The sequence below is a fragment of the Somniosus microcephalus genome, chromosome 9, assembly GCF_052327205.1.
Source record: "Somniosus microcephalus isolate GS21.2 chromosome 9, FLI_Smic_1.0, whole genome shotgun sequence".
Classification (NCBI taxonomy): domain Eukaryota; kingdom Metazoa; phylum Chordata; class Chondrichthyes; order Squaliformes; family Somniosidae; genus Somniosus; species Somniosus microcephalus.
The window spans coordinates 131,745,297-131,765,546 of NC_140995.1; the positions used below are offsets into that span (position 1 = coordinate 131,745,297).

Consider the following 20,250-nt stretch of genomic DNA (forward strand, 5'->3'; position numbering starts at 1 on the left):
CGAGTTCGGGCGGGTTACCATGGCAACCGGGACGCTGCGCACACCGATGACGTCATCGGTGCCGGCGCAGCGCTACCGGCCTAACGCCGATTTAGGGCCCCTGTCAATTTCAAAACTGGCCATAACTTCGCCGCTAGGCCCTCTAGCGCCTCAAAAGCGGCGCTAAGGCCAGTGAATTTCTAGGCCTACCTTTCTGCTTTTCCTACCGAAGTGGATAACTTCACATTTATCCACATTATACTGCATCTGCCATGTATTTGCCCACTCACTCAACTTGTCTAAATCGCCTTGAAGCCTCTTTGCATCCTCCTCACAACTCTCAATCCCACCTAGTTTTGTGTCGTCAGCAAACGTGGAAATATTACATTTGGTTCCCTCATCCAATTCATTGATATACTGTGAATAGCTGGGGCCCAAGCACTGATCCCTGCGGTACCCCACTAGTCACCGCTTGCCACCCCGAAAAAGACCCATTTATTCCTACTCTGTTTCCTGTCTGTTAATCAATTTTCAATCCATGCCAGTATATTACCCCCAATCCCATGTGCTTTAATTTTGCACACTAACCTCTTATGTGGGACTTTATCAAAGGCCTTCTGAAAATCCAAATACACCACATCCACTGGTTCTCCCTTATCTATTCTACCAGTTACATCCTCAAAAAGCTCCAGTAGGTTTGTCAAACACGATTTCCCTTTCATAATCCCGTTGATATTTTCTAAGTGTCCTGTTATCACATCCTTTATAATAGCGCTCTACTCGGAGCTCCGGCACGGCAAGAGAGCCCCACGTGGGCAGTGAAAACGCTTCAAGGACACTCTCAAAGCCTCCTTGAAAAAGTGTAACATCCCCACTGACACCTGGGAATCCCTGGCCCAAGAACACACAAAGTGGAGGAGAAGCATCCGGAAAGGTGCTGAACACCTCGAGTCTCTCCGCCGGGAGCAAGCGGAAGCCAAGCGCAGGCAGCGCAAGGAGCACACATCAACCCAAGCACCCCACCCACCCACCCCTTCAACCACCATCTGCCCCACCTGTGACAGAGGCTGTAGGTCCCGTATTGGACTAATCAGTCACCTGCGAACTCATTTCTAATGTGGAAGCAAGTCATCCTCGGTTCCGAGGGACTGCCTAAGAAGAAGAAGTATAATAGACTCTAGCATTTTCCCTACTACTGATGTTAGGCTAACTGGTCTGTAGTTCCCGGTTTTCTCTCTCCCTCCTTTTTTAAATAAATAGTGGGGTTACATTTGCCACCCTCCAATCTGCAGGAACTGTTCCAAAATTCTATAGATTATGGAAGATGACAACCAATGCATCTACTATTTCCATGGCTATCTCTTTTAGTACTCTGGGATGCAGATTATCAGGCCCTGGGGATTTATCAGTTTTCAGTCCCATTAATTTCTCCAGCACTATTTTTTTACTAATATTAATTTCCTTTAATTCCTCCTTCTCACTAGACCCTTGGTTCCCTAGCATTTCAGGGCAGTTATTTCTGTCCTCTTCCGTGAAGACAGAACCAAAGTATTTGTTTAATTGCTCTGCCATTTCCCTGTTCCCCATTTTAAATTCTCCCGTTTCTGACTGTAAGGGACCTACATTTGTCTTCACTAATCTTTTTCTTTTTACATACCTGTAGAAGCTTTTACAATCCGCTTTTATGTTCCTTGCAAGTTTACTCTCACACTCTATTTTTCCCCTCTTAATCAATCAATCTCTTGACTCCAACAAATATGTGCTTTGAAACTTCAAACATTTCCTAAAGTAAAGCTTTACACATCTACATGATTTTCTTGGCAAAGGGAATGAAAACTGCTTCAGGAATTAGAACTGGCAATAAAACTCCAAATCAGATAAATGGGAAGAGAAGCCTCATTAAACACACAAACCCACACAATATAGAAATGACTTGTAACAGCCCTAAATTCAAATACCATCACAAACTGTTAGGCCTAGAAATTCGGTTGGTAGTGCCAGCGATTAGCGCCTAAAGAGCCTGAGAATTGGGGCGTTACCCAATGTTCGGGCGGGCGCAGTGAATATGGCGCCACCTCCCATATTGAGTATTCTTTTAGCGCCGGCGCTAACTCTTTGCGCGCGCCCACGGGCGCAGGCAGATCATGACATCATTTCAGTGTGCAACGCCTTTTTAGCGCCCCGGACCGGATATTCGGTGGCGCCCGGAACCTTTGCGCCTAGCGCTGTTAGTGACAGTTCGATGGAACGCTACCAGGTCCTTCTCGTAGTCGGGGGGCGCTATTTAAAGGGGACAGCTCTAGTATAAAAGCTGCAGCCACTTGGCCTGTTCATTGTGATCGTTGCTGGAGAGGGTTGGTGAGCTACTGTGGAGCAGATTTTTTGGAATTTAGTCTTAGAATACTTGGGACCTTCAAACCTGTCCAGAGCAGTTGGAGCACTACACCTAACAGCATTTTGACCGACTGGCATCGGAATGGGAGCTGCTTTGGATGGCAACGTCCTCATGGCCGGACACTGTGAAGGGGCAGAGAGACGGCGGGAGAGGGGGCCGGGATTGGCCAGAAGGAGGAGGGGCAATGGAGGTCGGCCAATCTGAGGGTACGCTGCGAGGGTATTCAGGCAGCGGGTCTCATACCTTGCAATGTCGGAGGAGCAGTGTGTGCGCGAAGGCTCCGATTCGGGAAGGAGGTTGTAACTGAGCTGTGCCACCTGCTTGCTCAGGATCTGCAGCCGCGTCTACGGTGCAGGACCTCTCTGTCGGTGTCCGTTAGTGACTGTTGCCCTCAATTTCTATGCCACCGGATCCTTTCAGGCAGCCACTGGGGACATTGCGAATATCTCTCAGTTTGCAGTCCATTGTTGCATCCGGCAAGTTACAGCTGCCCTTTATAGATGAAGGCGTCAATTCATCAACTTCCCTCTGAGCCTGGAGAAGCAGGCGGAGCGCGCGCAGGGCTTCGCTGCTATTGCGGACTGCCCCGCTATTGCGGACTTCCCCATGGTGCAGGGGGCGATTGATTGCACACACGCGGCTTTGCGGGCGCCATTGCTCAATCCTGAGGACTTCCGCAACCGCAAGGGGTTCCACTCCCTCAACGTGCAGCTGGTCTGTGACCACCGCCAAATGATCATGGCAGTCAACGCCCAATTCCCAGGGAGCAGCCACGATGCCTTCATCCTGCGGCAGACCTCAGTTTGTGACCTTTTTGAGGGGCCAGCTCGCCCACGAGGCTGGCTTCTTGGGGACAAGGGCTATCCTCTCTGCCCATGGCTCATGACACCACTCCGTTTGGCCGCCACCCCAGCAGAAGAGCTGTACAACAGCAGCCATCAGGCGACCAGGAACATTGTAGGGTGTGCTCAAACAGCGTTTCCGCTGTCTGGACCATTCGGGGTGAGCCCTGCAGTACTCGCCGGAGCAAGTGGGTCACATCGTCGTCGTCTGCTGCATGCTCCACAACTTGGCGATTCGACGCACCCAGCCAGTGCCAGCTGTCCCTCAAGGTCCAGCAGAGCAGGCGGACGAGGAGGAGGAGGAGGAGGAAGAAGATGGGAGGGCTCCTGAAAGTGGAAGGGCCATCCGTCAGAGGCTCATCAGGACTCGGTTCCAGGCCCCTCTGGCAGAATGATGGGTCTCATTCGTCCTGCGCACTTCGGATCTTTGAAAGGCCATCATGACTGTAAATAGTTATGTGTACCATTGCAAATTAAAACTTTTCTTTATTGTCACAAAAGTCCTTCCTTCCAGCATAACAACGTCATGTCAACAGAAACCATAATTAACAAAATAAGTTAACTCTTCGGCAAAGCCGCAAAACTAAACAAACCATTTCCAACAATCACAACAGGTGAGGGAGTCCTTGAATTTGGCCAAAGAAACGTCTCTGCACCTCCCTCTACTGCTGGCCCCTTGATGGAGAACGACTTCTCTTTCGCAGTCCGCCCCTTCCCTCCCTGCTGCTCCTACGTAATTGAACCCCAGTGGCGGGGTCAAGGCTGGGGGACGCCTGCTGACTGTGTGGAAGCGCAGAAGCCCCTGAGGGATGGCCTGGCCGACCTCTGGTCTTGGAGGGTGCGGACGCAGGCTGCTTGATCTGAGCATGGCTGGAAGCAGTGTGCCCTGCAGGTGGTGGCAGCTGCACTGCAGACGTACCAGCGGTGGCATGAGCAATGGTCACCTGCCGAGAGAGGACACCTGCACCATGGTCGGACGACACACTGGCTCTCTGAGGGGACCAGTTCGGCTCAACCGCCACAATCGCCTGCTCCACTGATTCCTGGCCTTGTATGGTACTGGAAGGGCCCGGGGTGATCCTAGCTGATGCAGATAGGGTGGCTGCAGTGAGAGTTCGCGTTGCCTCAATCTGGGTGTGGACGAGGCCAGCAAGTGACTGCGTGGCAGCAGTGAGGACCTGTGTGGCAGGTGCCAGTGCTTCGGAGAAGCCCTGGACAGTTCTTTCCATTGCTTCGGATAAGGCCGGAGCAGTCCGTTCTACTGCCTTGGACAAGCCCTGGACAGACCTTTCCAGGGATTGTCTGAGGCTCTGAACAGTCCTTTCCATTGCAGCCTCGAAGCCCTGGACAGTCCTCTCCATAGCAGCCTCGAAGCCCTGGACAGTCCTCTCCATTGCTGCCCCGAAGCCCTGGACAGTCCTCTCCATTGCTGCTCCAAAGTCCAACACACTCATTGCCAGTGTTTCTATCGACTGAGGCACCTCCCCACTGCAGCCATCAGCTCAGTGTGCCTGAGCCGGGCCTGGGTGCTCATTTCAGCAAGGCTACGCACCTCCTCTGCACTCTGTGCAGCAGTCATCACTCCCTGCCTTGCCCTCCGGGGAGCCGGTGGCCGAACTTGCCTACCCCCCCCCCCCGCGCTGCTGCATGCCGCTTGTTCCGGCAACTGGCTCATCAGCAGAGCACCCCCCCCCTCCCCTCCAGGGAACTACTATCCCCAGTCTGCAGATGTGTACGCTCCCCTGAAGTTGGAACGGATGCTCCGGCTTCCCCCTGATCCTCGCCTCCGGAGGCACTGGCACTGGCAGCTTCAGGGCGCAGATCCCGAGTTGGTGATGCAGCATCTGAAAGCAGGGAGGTGGAAGAGTGGCTTTAGCAAAAGGTCAGGTTGGCGGCAAGGCATGCCAGATTGCGGCAAGGCTCTGACATGGCTGCACACTGAGAAAGCATGCTGGCGTGGGGACCAAGTGGAAGGAGACAGCTGAAAAAGGTGAGAGCCTTACCCTCGCTGTTGAGAAGGGGGTCAGCAGCTGCAGTGGTAACAGGACCACTCAGACGTCCTCCAAGAATCTGGTGTACTCTCTCCTCGAGATCCGTGAGAGTGACCACTTGTGGAGGCCCGCCACCGGTTCGACGCTGGTCCTTTCGGATCGTCGCCAGCTTGGACTGCAGGGGAAAGAAGGGGAAGCTCTGTTACATGATGCCTTGAGAGATCATCTCATGCCCCCCATGGTGCAAGAGCCCTTACATGATGCCTTGAGAGATCATCTCATGCCCCCCATGGTGCAAGAGCCCTTACATGATGCCCTGAGAGGTCATCTCATGCCCCCCATGGTGCAAGAGCCCTTACATGATGCCTTGAGTCAAATGTGCATGTGTGTGCCCAGAAAGGGCCATGGGTGCTTGCTGACAGATGGCCATTGGGGCATCATGGCAACAGGGTGCGCGAAGTCAGGTGCAGATGGAGGGAATCAGAAGTTTGCATAAACACTCACCCTAACGACCCGAGTGAGGTCGTTGAATTTCTTCAAGCACTGAACAGGGCTCCTGGTCGCCATGCTGCTGGAGTTGACCCTCTGACAAACATCCCTCCAAGCTCGGCGTAATCCTTTTGATTCGGCCTCCTGCCATTGTCAGGATACAGAACATCTCGACGGCGCTCCACTGCGGACACCAACTCCTCCAGAGCCTCAGTGCTGAAGCGCTCTGCTCTCTGTCTCACCTTCTCCACCCTGACCAAGTTTTTTGCGCCAGAAAAGAGCGCCGATTCTGAGGCCTACAGGGCGTTGAGTGTGGAAGCTGAGGCTGACTGACCCACCCCTTTAAGAGCCGGCCGGCGCCTGGAAGTCTCGTGGTTATCGGTAATTGAGATCACCTGCGCTGCGCCCGTCCGCGCCGATATTGGGTAGCGCCGGAAGTTTTGCGCCTTAGGAGGCCCGTGCAACGTCTGAATTCGCACCTCAATCCCCTTTGGAGGCGATGCAACCCAATATCGCGCCAGGCGGCGATAAGTTTCGTCTGGCTATAAACTTTGCGCAGCGCCAGTTCTAACGCCTCAAGCGGGGTGATACCCAATTTCTAGGCCTTAGTGTTTTATGAATCATGAAATAAATGCAATAATAGATTATGGTAATAGATACACAGGCAGAAACAGCTCATCCCTTTTGTTACATATTCCCTTTAACAGGCCTTATACTCCCTGCAATTTTGTGAGCCAACACTCAAAGGTAGGAATTGCAGATCCCGGTCAGAACTCTGGGACACCTCGCCCTCTTCATTTCTAAACACACTAAGGAGGCAAGGGTTTGTGATCTCTGTATTTTTTCCATTATCAATCCTGTTGTGGCATGGGATTTGATGTCAGGAGCATTTTTATCCCCTGCAAGCATAACATTCATAATGCACCTTTAACATGTCCCAAGGTGCCTCACAGGCATACAGAAAAAATGGACACTGAGGCATAGGAGATTTTAGATGGGGTGACCGAAAGCTTGGTCAAAGAGGTGGGTTTTAAGGAGAGTTTTAAAAGCAGCAGAGGGAGGTGGCGAAGCGGAGGGATTTAGGGAGGGAATTGCAGAGCAGTCGACAATGGTGGGACGAAGGAGGCGGGGACACAGAAAAATAGCTGTGACACTGTGAGCCCTCAACATTGAGTCAAACAAGGCCAAGGAAAGCTGCCATGTCACCGCATCCACCCCCACCCAGCAAATCAGTTTTTCTCCATGTCGAACACCACTTGTAAGAAGTGAAGAACGTACTCCAGATAAAGACTTCAAGGTCCACCATGAAGGGTCACAAGACTTGAAGCATTAACTTTTGTTCCTTCTTCAACAGACACTGCCTAATCTGCCGAGTGTTTCCTGCATTTTCTGCTTTTATTTCAGGTTTTCAGCATCTGCGGTATTTTGCTTTTTGGCTTAAAGGAAGTTTCTCATTTCGTAGGTATGAAGCTGAGTGGGATCAATGTTTATTTGTTCGGTGGTAAAAAAGGTAAAAACTTACCTGGGAGAACACGATTAACACCACAAGGACAGAAAAATTAGGGCTTGTATTTTAGCCTGGAATGCACGGTGTAGAACAATATGACCTGACTGTGGAAAATGCTGGTCATCACCAGCCATTAAAAATTACTCATACCCTTCTGTTGCTATCAAAAGGTTCTTTCTTGAATATTGATGTACAAACATTTACTTGCACAGCCAGCCATCACAAGCATACATGGCTCAAACAGAAAAATCCCACAAACAGATCAGTATATTGTGGCGAAACCACCAGAGGATTACGGACAATTGTATATAATTCCTTTTACAGCAATGTAGTACAGCTGGGTGGGGGCTGCACCTTTAATGTATCTGTTAACTGTACTAGGGCTTCTTTCCTGTACTCCGCGTGATGACTTCATACCATCCGTCGCGTGATCTCTCAACGGCGGGAAGAACGTGATGACGTCATAACGTCAGAGCTCGGAAACTTCTAGCAGTTTCCAGAGGCTTTCAAGCAGACCAGACCTATTTGCATTGTATCCTACAGTTTCCTGTACAGCTTCGTTTGTTCATTAAATTTTATTGTTTTTGATTTTCTGAGTCGATCTCAATTCTTCGGCTAGGAGCCCCAGTTCCTACATTGGTGACCCCGATTTCTTCGAACAATTTTCGTTGAAGTTACATCATGGGCACGAACGCCGTCACCCTCAAACTGCCGCAATTTTGGGAGCAACAACCAGCCGCGTGGTCTTTCCAGGCGGAAGCCCAATTTGCAATCCGGGGAGTAGCAGCGGATTCGACCCGTTATTATTACATGGTCTCTGCCCTCGACAGCGCCACGGCCTCGCGGGTCGTCAGCCTCCGCGAGAGTCCACCGAACGATGGCAAGTACAAAGCTTTAAAAGCACGTTTACTGCAGATTTTCGGTCTGTCCAAGTCGGAGCCGCGCTCGCAGACTTATCTCCATGCCTGGCCTCGGGGACTCAAAACCCTCAGAGCTCATGAGCCAAATGCTCACGCTTTTGGGCTCGGAAGCGCAATGTTTTCTGTTCCGCGAGCTGTTTCTCGGTCAACTACCAGAGCCAGTACAGACAGCCTTGGCAAATTCCGCGATCACGGATTGTGCTGAACTCGCCGCGGAAGTGGATAAAATATTCACCGTCTCACAACAATCTTGTGCAGCCACGAGGCGCCCATCCCCCACAAGAGCGAATCCGACTCCTCCTCCTGCAGGCTGGTGTGCATACCACGCTCGTTTCAGCACGAAGGCCAGAAATTGCCGTCCGCCCTGCAGTTTCTCACCCAAAAAAAAAACTACCTCAAACCAGCGGTTTCTGAGAAGATCAATAAGGCCTAAGGGACGCGCCAGAGTTGCGATGGCCGTCGGGTCCGCAGGGAAACTCCTATGCATTACAGACTCCCTGTCAGGGTGAGGTTTTCTCTGTGATACTGGCTCCAAGTGCAGTATCCTACCAGCGTCGAAGCTAGATCTTCAATCCGGCGGTCAAGGTCCCCCTCCTCGAGGCAGCCAATGGTGCGGCCATTCGCACGTTCGGAAAGCGTAGGGTCCAGTTGAGTTTTGGCGGCCAACGTTTTGTTTGGGAGTTCATCATGGCGAAAGTCTCACAGGCCATCCTGGGGGCAGATTTCTTCTGCGCAAACGGGTTTCTCGTCGACGTCCGGCACCGCCGGCTAATCGGTGCCTCCACCTGCCACCGAAGCACCGCGATGTCTTGGTCAGTTGCCTGTGCAGTCCCATCTCCAAATGAGTTCTCTCGTCTTCTCAGTGAGTTCCCTGAGCTCACCAGGCCCACATTTTCTTCTTCAGTCGCGAGGCACGGTGTGACGCACCACATTACCACGACAGGATCCCCCGTTTATGAGAGAGCTCGAAGGCTGGAACCCGGTAAACTCGCGGCCGTCAAGGCGGAGTCCCATACAATGGAACGCCTGGGTATTATTCAACGTTCGAATAGTCCTTGGTCCTCGCCATTACACATTGTTCCTAAGCCGGGCGGCGAATGGCGACCATGCGGCGACTACAGACGCCTGAAATGAGGCTACCACACCGGATCGATACCCAATTCCTCACATTCAGGATTTTTCAGCCCATCTGGCAGGGAATTCCATCTTTTCCAAAGTAGACCTCGTCCGAGGCTATCATCAAGTGCCCGTGCATCCTCAGGACGTCCCCAGAACTGCCGTCATCACACCTTTCGGGCTCTTTGAGTTCCTTCGTATGCCGTTTGGGCTGAAGAATGCAGCACAAGCCTTCCAACGTCTCATGGATTCCGTGTTGCGCGATCTGCCGTTCATCTTCGTCTACCTAGACGACATCCTTATTGCCAGTAACAGCACGAAAGAACACATTACGCACTTGCGTACCCTTTTTTCTCGTCTCAGCCAACATGGCCTTATTATCAACCCGGCCAAGTGCCAGTTTGGGTTGCACAGCATTGATTTCCTGGGACACAGAATCACCTCAGAAGGCGCCGTCCCGCTGGCCACGAAGGTGGAAGCAGTCACCTCGTTCCCTCTTCCTCAGACCGTCAGGGCCCTCCAGGAATTTCTGGGAATGATCAATTTTTATCATCGGTTCGTCCCCAAGGCGGCATTGTTGATGCAACCTTTGTACGAGGCCCTCAGAGGTAAATCGGGCAAAGACCCGATCGATTGGACACCCCAGATGGACCAGGCTTTCCTCGACACTAAGAACGCTTTGGCTGCTGCGACCATGTTGGCACATCCCCTTCCAGGCGCAACCATTGCCCTTACCACCGACGCATCTGATTATGCCATCGGGGCAGTACAGGAGCAGTGGGTCGACGGCACATGGCAACCACTGGCTTTCTTCAGCCATCAATTGCGGAAGAACGAACGCAAGTATAGTACTTTTGATAGGGAGTTGTTGGCATTGTTTCTGGCCATCTGCCATTTTCGCTTCCTACTGGAAGGACGCCCATTCACGGCTTTTGTAGACCACAAGCCACTTACTTTTGCGATGGCCAAGACAGCGGAACCATGGTCGGCACGGCAACAACGCCATCTTAAACGTCAATTTACAGCCGACATACAACATGTCTCGGGCAAAGACAACCTGGTGGCGGATTGTCTCTCCCACGCCCAGCTCCACACAGTACACCTGGGAGTCGACTATGTTGGTTTGGCAAAAGAACAGAAGGCAGACCCTGAAGTGCAGGCATACCGGACCGCACCTTCCAGCTTACAAGTGGCTGATGTCAGTTTCCAGGCTGCAGGGACCACACTCCTGTGTGACATCTTGATGGGCGTCCCACGTCCAATCGTTCCAGTCGAATGGCGCAGGAGAATTTTCGACGCTATCCTCGGGTTGTCACACCCTGGCATGAGAGCGTCACAACGTCTCATGGCAAATAAATTCGTCTGGAAGGGCATGCATCTCGACGTCCGTGACTGGACCAATACCTGTTTGAGTTGCCAGAAGTCCAAGATACAACGCCATGTTAAGGCCCCAGTCACCACTTTTCCGGTTCCGGAGCGTCGATTCGACCATGTGCACGTGGACCTGGTTGGTCCTCTCCCTTCCTCTCGTGGGTACACTCACCTCCTCACCGTGGTAGACCGCACCACCAGGTGGCCAGAGGCAATTCCTTTGGTTGCCACCACAGCGGCAGACATCTCCAGAGCCTTCATCTCGTCGTGGGTAGCTCGGTTCGGGGTACCGGCTGACATCTCCTCCGACCGGGGGCCTCAATTTACCTCTGAGCTTTGGAACGCCGTAGCTCAAGGTTTGGTCACCAAGCTTCATCGTACCACCGCCTACCATCCACAGGCGAACGGTCTGTGTGAAAGATTCCACAGGTCCCTTAAAGCCGCACTGCGTGCTAGTCTCCGTGGGCCTAGTTGGGTGGACAGGCTCCCTTGGGTGCTGCTAGGTCTTCGCACGGCGCCTAAGGACGACCTGCATTCTTCTTCAGCAGAGCTGGTTTACAGCCAACCACTCAGAGTGCCTGGCAATTTTCTTCCTCCTCACACGGAACCCTGGTCCCCAGCTCAGCAGCTCGTCAGCCACCAGGAAGCGGCTAGGAATTTCATCCCAGTGCCTACGTCACATCATGACCTGCAGCGCTCCCACGTCCCGGTGGATCTTAAGAGCGCAGAATACGTGTTCATTCGGCAGGATGCTCGCAAAAACCCGCTCAAACCGCCTTACACAGGTCCGTTCCGCGTCATCTCGTCAGGTGACAAGCCCTTCACAGTCGACGTCGGCGGCAAGCCTGACCACATCGCCATCAACCGGTTGAAACCAGCGCACCTGGATCTGAGTGAACCAGTCGTCACCACTCAGCCGCCTCATCGTGGTCGTCCACCGTCGACTGCCGGTCCAGTACAGCCACAGTCATCCGCCGAGTCACCAGTGCCTGCCTCACCGGGTCGACCACAGCCGGCCTCTTCTTCTCCTCCGCCTGCGGCGTCATCCCAACCACAGCCAACGGCCAGTTCGTCTTCTAGCGCTCCGTTCCAGCTGCCGGGGTATCGCAGTCGGTCGGACAGACTCGTCAGACCCCCTTCTCGCCTTACCTTCTCTGTTAAAAGCAATTCTGGGGGGGGGGGGGGGCGCATGTGGCGGAACCACCAGAGGATTACGGACAATTGTATATAATTCCTTTTACAGCAGTGTAGTACAGCTGGGGGCTGCACCTTTAATGTATCTGTTAACTGTACTAGGGCTTCCTTCCTGTACTCCGCGTGATGCGTCCGTCACGTGATCTCTCAATGGCGGGAAGAACGTGATGACGTCAGAGCTCGGAACCTTCTAGCAGTAGAGCTCGGAACCTGCTAGCAGTTGAGCTAGGAACCTGCTGGCAGTTGAGCTCGGAACCTGCTGGCAGTTTCCAGAGAGGCTTTCAAGCAGACCAGACCGATTTGCATTGTATCCTACAGTTTCCTGTACAGCTTCGTTTGTTCATTAAATTTTATTGTTTTTGATTTTCTGAGTCGATCTCAATTCTTCGGCTAGGAACCCCAGTTCCTACAATATATATATTACTGAAAATAACAAGATACCAAGGAGTGGATCAAGGACTGTAATGAACTTGAGATTTCACATAATTATAAACAAATCCAATATTCTGCAGCTGTAGCACGTGATTAAATTAGTATTTGATGGTACAAACTGAGGACATACTGTACCCTACCTTTTCATCAAAGTTTTCTTCACAGCTTAACTGTCCATCACAAAGAGAAAACAGGGATTTAAGCTCCTGTAACAAAAGAAAAGATATTTGGTTTACACAGCACACATATAAAATCTGAGAAACAGCCGAATCAAAAACCCTTTTGAATCAAAACATGCACTCAGTTAACAAGCACTTCCTTGGTCACAGTACAGGTCTTTCTGATCTGGGCTGCAATATCCCTCCTATATCTTTTGTTCATGGCATTTTAGCTGTGCTTAATAATAGCTACATAACTGCACTAAGGAATAACAAGATATTAAACAGGATTGAAGACTTGTAAAATCCTTTATACCTCTGGTGATAAAATAATCTTGAAAATCACTCTGGGCAAGTGGGAATAGTCAAATGAATTATCAACTAGCAGTCAGATAGCATTAAAATGATGACACTTGCTTCAAACCTTTATGTCAATAACTTTGAATTGCAAAGAATGCAGACAGTCTGTCCGCCATTCAGAGACTGGTGCAGTCAGGTTGTCTCATGCTTAGAAGGATCACTGAATGACACGAAGGGTGAATCAGCAATGCTGGTGGGAAACTTCACCAGTGTTGATATTCAACTTGACAATGGATTGTATTCCTTTCACTGGACCAGAATGCATCACCAGACAGACACTATCCATTTTGCACCAGAAGGATACTTCTCATGCCAGATAATGCAACACACACCGAAAAGGGTGGTACTGAAGAATTACACACTGTGAAATGAACAACCCAAATTAAGCTCACTTAGAACCTTTAACACACATTAGAGCAATCATTCATCTGGGACTGTAGAACAACAGTGCTCTAACCTACCAAATCATCATCTCATGAAACACAGATGATGGTACCATCAGCAAAGTTTACCGCATTACAAAAATTACTCATTAATTATGGGCTAGAACAGAAAATAAAACAAGGTTATCACACTCCCAAAGGATTCATCCAATCATCACTAGTACTAGTTAACTAATACTGTGGGGGAGGGTTTAAACTAATTTGGCAGAGGGTTCACCAGGATGAAATGTTAGAGAAGAAAAACAAGATGCACAGAGGACTGGGAGAGGCAAATAGCACCAGAGTAAAGAATAGTTCAGAAATAGGAGGGATCAGTCAGGGGGCAAATTTGAAGCAGGCTAAAAAGTGGGACTATGATATAGTGGTAATAACAGAGACCTGGCTCAAAGAAGGGGAGGATTGGGAACTTAATATTTCTGGCTACAAGGTATTCAGGAAAGATAGGGGAGGAAAAAAAGGAGGGGGTGGCAGTATTAATCAAAGAAACTATTATAGCACTGGAGAGGGATGATGTAGTTGAGGGGGGTAAAGACAAGAGTCTATTTGGTTAGAATTAACAATAGAGGAACTATTACGCTACTGGGTGTATACTATAGACCACCAAATAGTGGGAAGCAAATTACAGAAAAATGCAAGAACTATAGATTAGTGCTAACGGGGGACTTCAATTATCTTAATATAGACTGGGATAGTAACAGTGTAAAGGGAAAAGAGGGGGAGGAATTCCTGAAATGTGTACAAGAGGATTTTTTTGATCAGAGTGTTCCCAGCCCAACGAGGAAGCAAGCAGTGCTGGATCTAGTTCTGGGGAATAAAGTGGGCCAAGCGGAGCAAGTTTCAATGGGAGCGCATTTGGGGAACAGTGATCAAAATATCATCAGGTTTAGAATAGTTATGGAAAAGGATAAGTTACAATCAAGTTTAACTGCTTGAGTAAAAATACTTAACTGGAGGATGGCTAATTTCAGTGAGTTGAAAAGGAATCTGGCCCAGGCGGATTGGAATCAAAAATTGGTAGGAAAAACAGTAATTAAACAACAGGAGATTGGAAAAACTGGGATTGTTCTCCTTTGAGCAGAGAAGGTTAATAGGCATATTCAAAATTATGAGGGGTTTTGATACAGCAAGTAGGGAGAAACTGTTTTCTCTGGCAAGTGGGTTGGTAACCGGAGATTTAAATAGATTTAAAATAATTGGCCAAAGAGCTAGAGGGGAAATGAGGAATAATTATTTCACACAGGGTTATGATGATCTGGAACACACTGCCTGAAATGGTGGTGGAAACAGATTCCAGAGGAACTTTCAAAAGACAATTGGATATGTACTTGAAGAGAACTAATTTGCAGGGTTATGGGGAAAAAGCTGGGGTGTGGGACTGAATTGCACAGCTCGATCAAAGAGCCAGCACAGGTATGACGGTCCAAATGGCCTCCTTCTGTGCTGTAAGATCCTATGTGGCCTGACCGAGGCCCTACACAAAGAGTGCTTCTTGTTTTATGCTTAATTGTCCTGGAAGTACATTCCAACATCCTATTTGTTTTCATGATAGCCTCGCAGCAATGGTTATGGATCTTCAATGCCTCATACACGATACCCTCAGGTACACCTCCCACTCAGCAGCCTTGAGCACCAATGCTGAATGGTGCACATGTTTGGAGGTCACCCTACCCAAGTGCATCATATACATTTAACTATATTAGTAGATCTCCCTGTGAATTGGTCTCCAGACATAGACCCATTCCACCATTTCATTCAGATTCACCACAAATCTATTTTTACATCCAAGGTCCTTAAAACGTGACATAGCCTGGTGTCATTCACAAACTTGTGGAAAGTTCCCGCGATGCCTTCATCCAGATTGTTGATAAAAATGGTGAAGTGCGACAGCCCTAGCATCGATCCAAGTAGCTGGAGAATGTGATGCCGGACTGCCAATGGATGGAGGGGACTAAGCAAGATTTTTTTTTTTTTTTTTTATATAAATTTGCTGCACCTTTTTTTCAGGGGTCCAGACCACTTCACTGGCCTGGACCTTCCCTCGTCCCATATTGTAGGGCCCACTTCCGCCCCTATGCTTCATTTCACTCATCATACCAGCAAAAGGTTCTACACCAAATCCTGACAGAGCCAGGAAAGCAGGAACTCCTGGTGCAGGGAACCTGGCTCTGTCCCCCTGACATTTGCCTTGCAGGGGGAGGGTGGAGATTCCACCCTTTAAAAGGCACGACAAGAAAATACCAGAAATGGCAGAGACTGGCACAACCCTGCAGATCATCAGTGCCAAACACATTTTACAACATGACTATCGCTGCCTGAGCATGGGGATCGTCTGGAGCGTTTGCTGTAAGCTGTCAGAGCTAACTCTTTTTATTGCACTGGTGGATGGCAATTGCCATCACCGATTTAGAATGAAGCATGTGCCCCCTTCTTAAAGGGGCACAACCAATAAAGACTAACAACCAAAATTAAAAGGAAATTTAACAAATTAAATTAGAATTCTATTTCCTGGGGCGATGAAGCACTGCAGTCCCTCTGGTCAAGCGGTCAGAGCTCACACTTTAATAACAACACAAAATGCTGGAAAAACTCAGCAGGCCAGGCAACATCCGTGGAGAGAAATTAGAGTGACGTTTTGGGTCTAACCCTTTTTCAAACTGGAAAGGAAATAAAATAGATCGAAGGCAGGGCTGCGATAGAACAAAAGAAGTAAAAGAGACATTAAGAGGTATTCAAAACCAGACGAGATGGTAATAGGACAGTGGAGACAAAAGACGCAAGATTAGGTGTGAAGTGTACTGGCAGGATGGGAGACAGCTGCCGTGTGGGAGAGAGAAAAAAATGGAGGGAAGATCCAAAACAAAGGGGTGGGGAAAAAAAAGTAAAAATGTAATAGGGGCCGAGGTCACGATCTGAAATTGTTGAACTCAATATTGAGTCCGGAAGGCTGCAAAGTGCCTAATCGGAAGATGAGGTGCTGTTCCTCGAGTTTACGTTGAGCTTCCGTGGAACAATGCAAGAGGCCAAGGACGGTGAGCTCACACTTTATCTGCACTGCCACTGGGACCAGTCACCGAGAGACTGCGGGCCCCTGGAATTCTCTGAGTGAAGGAGGCGGGAGAACAATCCGTCATTTCTAAACAGGCTGAACTCTTATCCCTATCCAGGATGCGCCGCTCGCACTTGTTTCCACGTAAACAGCAGCGAATTACTGCGGGTGCTGGAAATTCGCAATAAATCCAGAAGATGCTGCAAACTCGCGGCCTGGACCAGTGCGGGGCTCAGTCTCTGCTCTGGTTACAATCCCACACCGAGCCGCACTCGGAGCCACACTCACCGGGAGCCGGAACTCCAGGTTTTCTTGGGCTAAAAGAAGTAAAAACCTGCGACCCACGTTCGCCTGGGACAGCGCCATCTTCCCATCCGTCAGCACAACAATCCCCGCCCCCGGTCCTCGCCGCCGCCTCATCCCCGGACATCGGTTCCGGCTCTGACTTACTCTCCACAGTCAAAGAGCACACAACCTTTTACATTATTACCCCTGGTTTTATGTTCTTATCAACAAATACTTGCTTTTTACTACTTCCAAATTGTATTATTTTAATCTATTCGTTCAGTACTGTTAGCATATATGCTTTTATTTATTGCCTGGGAAATATTTTTTGTTTTAAAATTGTTTTCTTCAACATTTCGAAGTAACCGTCTTGATTTATACAAAAGACCCTCCAAATCTTTCCATATTCATGGAATAGAAATTAGTTAAAACAAAGCTTACGATTACAATTAAATTCTGTATACCGAACAGTAATTACAGTATAGAAACATAGGAAACTGAAAAAGAATCTTTCTGCTTCAGGTTTACATTCCCTTGAAATTGCCTCCTATGTCTCAGCAGCAGAAGACTGCGAGTCAGTCAACTAGCTGAAAGTAACCCTAGCAGAGGTTAGAAATCAGATCATCTGCCAATCCTCTCCATCAGAGATTGCTGCCCGGCAAAGCAAAATAGACATATATAGTTTTCCCCTCAGCTCCTCTCCCGAACATTAAGCTCAATTGGTTGCATCATTTCTTGCAGTTTTCATGGAAAGTGTTTGCTGCAGGAACCTTATTTTCTGTACTCACTGCCTCCTATCCCTTAGCCTACCCAAGTTACCACCATCCCTTTAATACCATGGGGTAGATTTTCCCGAACCTGTCGGGAAGGCGGGACTTCAACTTTCGGTTTTAGTCCCGCCTACATCAACGCCCGGCCAATCCGCGCGATTTTCCCTTGATTGACCTTGTTAAGCCCGCCCAGCAGGCTCAGCAGGCCAATTAAGGGCCACCTGGCAACAGGTAACATCACAGACTGAAACTTCATCTGTCAAGATTTCTTGACAGATGAAATATCAGTGTTTCACAACTGTTTGAAGCTGTGAAACACTGACAGTTTGAGTTCTAACATGAATCCTTCTGCACAGACTCAGTTCGAACTCTCAGCAGAACTCAAAGCTGAAGGCTGTCACTTTTCACAGATCGCAGCCGTTCAGCTTTAAGTTCCGGCTGAGTGATGGGCTCCCGACGGCTACAGGAAGAAAGGCTGTTAAGGTAAGTAAAAGTTCTTTACACACTTTAGACACACCAAACACACTTACCTTTGCACTCATGCACCCATCACTCACCTGAGCACCGACATCGCGACCCCTCCAACTCCTTCAACCCGACGGCCCGCCCGCTCAACCTGGTGTGGTTTGGAGCCGTCAGGAATCCCACACGAAACCCCTCAAAATAGGGATTAGGCTAAAAACTGCCTGTTAACAGGCAGTTAATTGGCACTAATCCCTTCCCGCCTGGTTTCGGCGGGTCCCAGTGCGGGGCAGTTACCCGCCGCCCCTGAAAGTTGCGTGGGGCGTGGTTTTGGGCGGGATGGTGTCGGGACCCCCAAATTCAGGATTCCCCCCCCCCCCCCCACACGCCTGAAACCCCGCCCAATGGCTCGGGGAAAATCGGGGCCCATGTGTGTCTATTTTACGAATAAGTCTGTTATGTGGTACTTTATCAAATGCCTTTTGAAAGTACATATATACAACATACTTCATCAATCCTCTCTGTTACCTCATCAAAGAACTCAATCAGGTTAGTCAGACACGATTCACCTTTAACAAATCCGTGCTGGCTGTCTCTTATTAAACCATGCTTCTCTAAGAGAGAATTAATTCTGTCCTTGACAATGGTCTCTAGTAGTTTTTCCACCACTGGCATTAGACTGAATGGCCTGCAGTTATCAGGTTTATCCCTTTTTTGAACAGGGGTGTAACATTTGCAATCCTCTGGCACCACTCCCATATCCAAGGAGGATTGAAAGATTGTGTTCAGAGCTTCTATCTCCCCCCTAGCTTCCCTCAGCAACCTAAGATGCATCCCATCTGGGCCAGATGAATTGTTAACTTTGAGTGATGCCAAACTATTTAGGGCCTCCTTTCTATCTATTTTTATCCTATCCAATATCTCTACTCCCCCTGCTGTACTGCAACATTAACTTCATCTTACAATAGCAAAATACTGCTGTTGTGGAGTATTTTAGACCAAGGTTTTCAGATCGATAGTCAAGTTGTCTTTATTACATCGATCGATGGGGAGACAATCTCTCCTGGCGTGCCAGGAGACTTCTCCAAATTGTTACAGCAAACATTACATTTTTATACATTAAAATACACATGGCAGGCTCATGCACAATTCATTCCTGTAACCTGATTGGATCTTGGCCTGCATGCACCTTCACGGATTGGTTACATGTCCTAAGGTAAACATGTGTAAGCTGTCTCCTCAATCATTCATTAAAACTGCTGAACGCTGATTAAAAGATAACTTGGAATGCGACCCAGATAATAAAGCTCTTAAGGGCAGTTGAAATGCTAAACATCCTGTCTCCACTTAATTGTTTTTAGTCTTCAAAGGTCAGCTATCTTGACTGCATATTTATGGATGTGGCCTTTCATGTCTGCCACTGCCACTTGCACATCACTATGTGAGCTGTCAGCGTGCTTTCCCCACTTCACTGCGGATGCTGGAAATCTGAAATAACAACAGAAAATGCTGGAAACACTCAGCAGGCCAGGCAGCATCCGTGGAGAGAGAAACAGAGTTAATGGCTGGAATTTTGCCGGTCCTCAGAGTGCGGGATTGGGGGCGGGACCACTGTCAAAATCGCAAAAATTGACAGCGGGCAGGAAACCCACTGTCAACACGCCTCCAATCAATCTTCCCAAGTGTCGGGTCCCCGATTTGCGCATGGACCCGACACCTAGCGGCGGGAAGAGGATTATAGCCACTTACCTGGCTATTAACAGGTACTTGATACTTATTAACAGGCTCTTTTTCAATTTTGCCGCTTCTGACTCGGGTTCCCTGACGTTCGGACACCACACCAGGTAAGTGTGGTGTGTTGTGAGTCTGTTTCTGCATTGATAACAGCTGCGGAAGTGGTGTGAAGGATCCAATAGTGCACTGGTGAGTTTCAGAGGTAAGGAAATGTTGGGAAAATCATTTTGAATGCACTTACACTTTTCTGTAGGTAACAGGTTTTGAATTGGCTGTCTAGTCCCACCTCATTGGGAGAACTTCTCTCGCCAGTGACAGATCGCTTCTGTAACCTCACCTGCAGCTGCCATCTGTTCTAGCCTAAGGAGGGAGTCACTGGAGAGCCTGGGTGCAAGAGCTCACCTGTGAATGGTTATTGTCAGTGTTTGCAGCACCTCAATGCTGTCAAATACTGAGGAATGAGCTGTCAAAGAAAAATTGTACATGGTCCTTTTAGGAAAACCGGCAGATGACGCGTCATCAAATGACGTCATCTGACAGCTTCCTCTTAATTGGCCGGCAAGCCCGCAGGGTGGGCTTAACAAGGCCAATCGATGTAAAATCACGTCCATTGGCCGGATGCAGTTGGGAGTGGGACTGGAACCCGGAAACCAGCTGACCCGCTCCCAAGCCGCAGCCATTTGCAAAATCGCGGCCGGGTCGTTCTACAGAAACGGTGGCATTTGGAATTGCAAGATGTCTTGAAATGTATTTCAT

The 20,250-nt window shown here is 49.3% G+C and overlaps 1 protein-coding gene across 3 annotated transcripts in view; it reads right to left on the bottom strand.

The window, feature by feature from the left end:
• Positions 1–16,680, bottom strand: part of trmt11 (tRNA methyltransferase 11) — a 95,234-nt gene extending 78,554 nt beyond the window's left edge. The window contains exons 1-2 of one of the 3 annotated variants that reach the window (XR_015079549.1): positions 16,532–16,680; positions 12,377–12,442 (exon numbers count right to left, since the gene is read on the bottom strand). Coding sequence is in view for 1 of the 3 variants with exons in the window: in XM_085997194.1 (XP_085853320.1) it covers positions 12,377–12,442; positions 16,532–16,663 (198 nt within the window). In the remaining 2 variants the exon portion in view is untranslated. Of the gene's footprint in view, positions 1–5,219; positions 5,383–12,376; positions 12,443–16,531 lie in introns of those variants that run through there. The other 2 variants (XM_085997194.1, XM_085997195.1) reach the window with 2 other exon arrangements.
• Between the last annotated feature and the right edge of the window lie 3,570 nt (positions 16,681–20,250).